The sequence below is a fragment of the Entamoeba dispar genome, genomic scaffold (genome assembly GCF_000209125.1).
Source record: "Entamoeba dispar SAW760 scf_1105229461543 genomic scaffold, whole genome shotgun sequence".
NCBI classification, from domain to species: Eukaryota; Evosea; order Mastigamoebida; family Endamoebidae; genus Entamoeba; species Entamoeba dispar.
Genome location: NW_001854745.1, coordinates 18,209 through 24,430, shown reverse-complemented (window position 1 = coordinate 24,430; position 6,222 = coordinate 18,209). Strand labels below are relative to the sequence as shown.

At 25.2% G+C, this 6,222-nt stretch overlaps 5 protein-coding genes across 5 annotated transcripts in view, besides 7 other annotated features; 1 reads left to right on the top strand and 4 right to left on the bottom strand.

Annotated features, from left to right (window-relative positions):
* Nucleotides 1-29: 29 nt before the first annotated feature.
* Nucleotides 30-94: a sequence feature (AT_rich).
* Nucleotides 95-592: 498 nt separating this feature from the next.
* Nucleotides 593-637: a sequence feature (AT_rich).
* Nucleotides 638-1,440: 803 nt separating this feature from the next.
* EDI_193480 (uncharacterized protein) lies at nt 1,441-1,936 on the bottom strand (the record flags this gene model as incomplete). Its single annotated transcript, XM_001738600.1, has 2 exons — nt 1,441-1,496; nt 1,609-1,936. 2 exons carry the CDS (start codon nt 1,934-1,936, stop codon nt 1,441-1,443), a joined length of 384 nt encoding a protein of 127 aa, XP_001738652.1.
* A 9-nt stretch (nt 1,937-1,945) lies between these two features.
* Nucleotides 1,946-1,966: a sequence feature (AT_rich).
* Nucleotides 1,967-2,039: 73 nt separating this feature from the next.
* EDI_193470 (uncharacterized protein) lies at nt 2,040-2,438 on the bottom strand (the record flags this gene model as incomplete). Its single annotated transcript, XM_001738599.1, has 1 exon — nt 2,040-2,438. One exon carries the CDS (start codon nt 2,436-2,438, stop codon nt 2,040-2,042), a length of 399 nt encoding a protein of 132 aa, XP_001738651.1.
* A 54-nt stretch (nt 2,439-2,492) lies between these two features.
* Nucleotides 2,493-2,544: a sequence feature (AT_rich).
* A 121-nt stretch (nt 2,545-2,665) lies between these two features.
* EDI_193460 (uncharacterized protein) lies at nt 2,666-4,524 on the top strand (the record flags this gene model as incomplete). The annotated part of the gene is made up of 3 exons (XM_001738598.1): nt 2,666-2,896; nt 2,938-4,302; nt 4,369-4,524. The coding sequence occupies 3 exons, from the start codon at nt 2,666-2,668 to the stop codon at nt 4,522-4,524; spliced, it is 1,752 nt and encodes a 583-aa protein (XP_001738650.1).
* Nucleotides 2,902-2,930: a sequence feature (AT_rich).
* Nucleotides 4,525-5,048: 524 nt separating the features above from the next.
* Nucleotides 5,049-5,069: a sequence feature (AT_rich).
* Nucleotides 5,070-5,286: 217 nt separating this feature from the next.
* Nucleotides 5,287-5,340: a microsatellite.
* Nucleotides 5,341-5,387: 47 nt separating this feature from the next.
* On the bottom strand, nt 5,388-5,987 carry EDI_193450 (uncharacterized protein; the record flags this gene model as incomplete). The annotated part of the gene is made up of 1 exon (XM_001738597.1): nt 5,388-5,987. The coding sequence occupies one exon, from the start codon at nt 5,985-5,987 to the stop codon at nt 5,388-5,390; it is 600 nt and encodes a 199-aa protein (XP_001738649.1).
* A 207-nt stretch (nt 5,988-6,194) lies between these two features.
* The window catches only part of EDI_193340 (uncharacterized protein), a gene marked incomplete at both ends in the record, with an annotated part of 1,357 nt that continues 1,329 nt past the window's right edge, over nt 6,195-6,222 (bottom strand). Inside the window, one exon of the mRNA XM_001733379.1 lies at nt 6,195-6,222. This exon is cut by the window's right edge and continues 1,071 nt beyond it. Within this exon, the coding sequence (XP_001733431.1) occupies nt 6,195-6,222 (28 nt within the window).

Here is a 6,222-nt window from a genome sequence, read left to right as displayed (position 1 = left end):
TGTTCTGTTTCTAATCAAAAGAGAATAACTTTATAAATATTACAATAATTATCTATTATTTTCTTTGTTTAAAAATAACAATAAGTAATTAAAACAATTATCAAACTATACAAAAGTATTTCAGAAAACTATAATTTAATTTTGTTTTATTCTTTTGTATTTTCTTCATCAATATCATTAAACTCACTTCTTAATATGTTTATCTTGGTTATTCTTCTTGAAATATCTTGACTTCACTTTTACCACATTCCTTTTCTCATAACTTTTATTTGTAGAAATTACTATAACTAAATCTTCTCTCACTTCCTTTTTTATTGCATATCCAACTATAACTTTAACTATCTCCTCATCAACACCTTTATCTTTTTTTTTACTCTTTTCTTTTAAATCAATATCATCTTCTCTTTCATCCATTTTATTTTTTAATTTCTCATTACTTGTTTTTATCTCTCATAATTTAGTCTTATTACAGTTTATGATAAGTGTTTTTGAAAGTCATTGTCTCTGTAGTCATTTATGTTTCTTTAAATTCATTTCTATTGATGAGTCATGTACTCGACTTGTCCTTTGTCTTATCTTCTTCAACTTTTACTATTTTTTAATTTAACTAATATTTTGTTAATTATAACTTTTTTAAGGCTTCTTAATTAGACTTTTGCAGTCCTGCCACTACTCAACTCATACAAGGTATTTTATTTTCATATCTATTTAAACCAATAGAATAGATTCTCCATTTTTCATATTATTGTTAATTTTTTATTTTTAGGTATGGAGTGATATAAATTATTAGTTAATTGATTAGATTTCCATGGTTTAACGTTATACCTCTATTATTCTGTTTAAATACCATTTATTCTCAACTTTTATTTCTAAGGATAATATACTGTTTTTATTCTTTTTATAAGATAATAATAGAAAAAGAAATGGTAAATTGTATGATCATCTATTCTTCTTCAAAGAATCTCTTTTTCTTTTATCATTTAAAAGATAGATACTATTATGTTAGAAAAGATATCTTAATTAGTGGTTTAATAGAATTAGACTAGGTTGAGACAGTTACTTATTTTCATTAAATCGTTTTAATCTAATTTCTAATTCAATAAATGATTATTGTTATTATTAAAATTAATTGATATAACTCTATCTTTAATAGAAATACTTTTTACTTACAAATCCTACATAACTTGGCTAACTCATTGGTTATGTTAATTTTCTATGTAACCTTTAACCAGCCTTTCCTATATATCAACCAAAAATTCAAAAACTCTATATTTTCAAAAACCCCTTTAAAAGAAATGAATGTGTGTTCGACTTAACACAAAAAAAAACCACTTTACCTTTTGTTTTATTTTTCTTTTGTGGTCCTTTCTTTTGTTTTTACTTGTACTACCTATTTTCATGCTTGATAAATCCTTTCTCTCAAAAAGACTTTTTACCTGACTATTTAGTTAATATTTGTGTGAACGATTCGTTTACTGATGAAACGTCATGACAGTCTAATTGAATTAACATTCCATTATGTTTTTTAAAGAATTGTTTAACTTCGGTTAAATCATATTCCTTTCCCAAATCAGTTTTCAGGATTAAATAAATTTTAAGTTTTTCAACCTTTTCTTCTATTGACTGCCGAAGTGACATGACGGTGTATTTGATGTGATTGATCTGAAGCAGATCCAGAAGCAATATGAATTTTTCCATCTAAAAACTGAGGAAAACAACTTTTATTTCCATCAGTCAGTTCATGTCCTGAAAAATCAATTATATTTCCATGAAACCGAATGTTGTCAACTGTCCTTTCATATTCGTAATATGTTTTGGTAATAGTAGAGATATAATCTTCATTAAAGATTGATTCTTTAACGACTTTAACAAAAGTAGTTTTTCCTACTTCAGGTCCACCAACAAGACAAATACTGACTGCAAGGTCGTTACTCATTAACTCAAGTATATAAAATATAATTAAAAAGTGTTCGAAGATTTAATTTTGTAAATGTTTTTCTTTTTTATAGAAATTATACACACAAAAATTTAAAAAGACATCAATTTTTACAATGGGGATCCTTCATTGCTATGATTACTGGGTGTTTGTCGTTGAGGAGATCAGGAATGTCAGCCAATGATAAACAAGGTAATAAAAAATTTTCTTTGTAGGTCATAACCATTTCGTCTTTTGGTAAATCAAATTTTGCTTCACAAAACTTGATTAGATTACTAATGGTTTCACCTGTCGAAGATTCGTGATTAATTTTTTCACCAAAGTATAAATCAATTTCAACTGTTATTTTTTCCTCGTGGACATTCTTATGAAATTCTTCACTGAATGATAAATGAGCAAATTTTTTTGGGTCATTACTTATCTCTGTCTTTTTTAGAGATAGAGTTGGAATCATTGATAATCGTTTCGCTCGAGAAATTGACATTCTCCCATTCTTTGACATCTCACTTCTTTAATTTACTTGAAATTTAAACAGAGTTTTTTTTTGAAATTAGTCTATTTATTATTTAATTATAATTATATTATTATTTTTTTCATTAAAAATTTATCTTCAAAAAAAAAGAAATATTGATGGTATTAATAACAAAAATTTTTATTGAGAGAGCAAAACAACCAAAAAATGAAATATAAAAACTTCAAAGTCATCATTTATTGATTATTAATAAAGGAATGACAAGATATCTTAAACGGATCTTAAGTTCCTGTGATGATCATTCAAGATCACCACATCCAATAGAAGGAGGAACATGTGGGTTATATAATTTAGGAAATACATGTTATTTAAATAGTCCATTACAATGTTTAGCTCATTGTGACATCATACAGTCTTTTGCGTATCAATTTCCAACGCCGTTTGTAAAGAACTTAAAACCAGGTGACAAAACTGTATATGACAATAACGTTTGTTTTAATTATTTTTAATATAATAAATAAACTAATAGACAAAGATCGCTTTAGCATTTTTTTCAGTTGTAAAAGCGTTATGGTCAAATGATTATGTCATTGTGACCCCAAAAGCATTAAAAGATTTAATTAGTGACAAATACGAACAATTTAGAGGACATAATCAACAAGATGCACAAGAATTTACATTAGTATTATTAGAAGAATTAAATATGGATTTATTGAGAAATAACACAAATGAAATAATAGTTGGAACACCAACACGTATTAAATTAGAGAAAACACCATCTGAATTTGCTGATTGTATTTGGAACAAATATCTTCAAGAAAATAATTCAATTATTACTCATACATTCAGTGGACAACAACAACAAAAAATTACGTGTTGTGAATGTGGATATTCAAGTGAATCATTTGATCCATTTAATTGTATTTCATTAACAATTCCATCTATAGGAAGACAACGAGGATTTGTGCCATTGATTATTGTTGGTAAGCAAGGAAAACCTATTTTATGTAAAGTACTTGTTAATGTTTCAGTGGATGTAAATGAAATTAAAAGTCAAATACCCAAAGCAATTGGAAATCAAGAAATTAATATTTGTATAAACCAATTAGCATTTTATGTATTACAAAAGAATGGAAAAGGAAAAAAGAGATTAATAAATGAAGGGAAGTTAAGTTTGATTAATTATGATAAGATTGTTGGATATGAAATTGATTCGAGTAAAGAAATTAAAGTTACTATCTTTATTAGAGTTATAAAAAATGAAAATGTTGTTGTTCTTCATAATATTCCATTTCTTATTTGTACAGAACATTGTACAATTAAAGAATTAAAAAGAAAAATTGAAAAACGGATGGAATGGATGAAAATGGGTAATAGTAGAATTTGTATTGTTGACGAAGAAGGAAAACAATGTAAACTTTGTGGAGAACGTATTGGATGTACTGGATGTAGTTTAAAAGAAGATATGAAATTAGAAGAATTAATAACAAAAACAAAAGAGTTATATGTTAGTTATGACTGTGAAGAAAAAGGTATTATTGATGAACAAATCATTTGTGAAAGTTATAAAATTACAAATAATCAAAGATTACAAACTACTGCAGTAAGTATTTTTGCATGTTTAACTCTATTTACTCATGGTGACTCATTTGAAACTATTGATTGGTATTGTGACTCTTGTAAAAAAAGTGTTAAAGCAGAAGTTGATGTCACAATTTGGCGTCCACCTCAAGTCCTTATTTTTCAATTAAAAAGATTTGAATTTACAGAGAAATATGAACAAATTAAAACTTATGAACGTGTTGTATTTCCTCCTTTTAAGTTTGACCTTAAAGAATATGTTTCTAATCCAAGTTTTAAAGAACCAATTCTTTATGATTTATTTGGTATTGTTGTTTGTTATTATTATCTTATTCATTCTTTTCCATTATTCTATAAAACAATGTTATTTACATCATAGAATCATCAAGGAAAAATAGATAAAGGACATTATTATGCTGATTGTAAAGTTGATACTGATTGGTACAGATTTGATGATGAAAAAGTAACTAAGTTAGAGGAAGTGCCAACTGGTTCTGATGATGCTTATGTATTGTATTATCGTCTCATTGAATAATTCTTTATTATTATTAATGTTTTTTTGTATATTTATGAAAAAAGATGTTTCACATATTGAAGTAAAAGAAGTTTTCTGATAATAATGAACTTAATACTTTTTAAACTTGTTTTATAACTAATTTAATTTATATAAACTACAATAGATTCATTAGTTAGTAATCTTGAAACATTATTCTTTTCATGTATAGTTTCAGTTATTGTATTAAAACTGGTAACTATGAAGAGTCTTATTACAACAAAAACAATTCATTTTTTTTAAATAGAAGTCTAAAAGATAATTCAAAATTCCATTTTCTCTACAACTAAAACATTATTCTTCAAGAGTTAAAAATAGAGTGCTATAATCTAATCAATAATATAACTTTATATGTTGAAGACTAAACTATTGTTTATTTATTCCAATTCTTGAAAAATAGAACAATTTATTAAATGTTGATGAAGTTAGCTTTATTAAAATCTATGTTATAAATATATTATTTTCTCATCAACTCTGATAATAAACTGACGAAACTATCATTCTCGTTAATTTTATTTAAAAAATTTGGTTACACAATGGTGTAATAAAGAATAAACTATATTATTTTCAGTAGAATCATCTTAGAATATTTATTTTAGTTAGTATATATAAACTATATATTGTTTTATATGTTAGATTACTCTAACAAGTTTTAAAATGAATAAATTCCATCTTTTATATAGTTATAGTTTTATGATGATATAAACACAATAAAATAAAGAAATCCTATGAAATTCATTTGAAAAAATTAATAACAAAAAGTAAAATGTAAAAAAAAATATAAGAATAACAATAAAATAACTTTCATTTAATACCTAATAAAAATCATACAAAAATTTATCATATTAAACAACACAACATCCTTTCTCTCTTTTAGGTTTTTTTATTGTCCATATTTCTTCTTCTTCTCTTTGATATTTTTGTTCAAGAATATTTCTTGTGATTATTTCAAAGATTTGATTGATGTTTTCGTTTGTTTTAGCACTACATTCAATAAATGGACAGTTGATATTGTCTGCATAATTCATACCTTCTTCTTTTGTTACTTCTCTTTCATTTTCTAAGTCACATTTATTTCCAACTATAATAATTGGAATTGGTTCATTCTTATTTTTGTGTTTAACTCGATAAATTTCTTCATAAATTCCTTTTATTTCTTCAAGTGATTCTTTTGATGTAATAGAATATGTCAATACAAATCCATCTGCCATGCTTATGTTGAGGAATCTCAGTGCCTCATATTCATCTGAATTGAAAGTGTCAGTTATTTGTAATTTCACTGTTTCACCATCTACCTGAATGTCTTTTGTATAAATTTCTTCTAAAGTGGGATCATAAAGTTCAACAAAATGACCTGAGACAAATTGAATTACAATGGCTGAACTACCTACCCCAAAAACACCTCCAAAAACAATTAATTTTATAACTTCATTTTTAATGGACATTCAAAGTTTCTTTGTTGATTGATTTTTTTATGTTTTGGTTTAAATTTAAAAAAAGGTGAAGTATTAAACAAGTGATGGTATTTTATTGACTTCACTACCCAAAAAAGAAATTCAGATATTCTGAAATAGTCAATACAACAATGAAATGTTGTATTTTCTTCCTTTTATTGAAAATAAAATAAATGAAAAAGAAAATTCATTTCATATTTAAGAAGTGACTCTCTGCTTCTTTCTT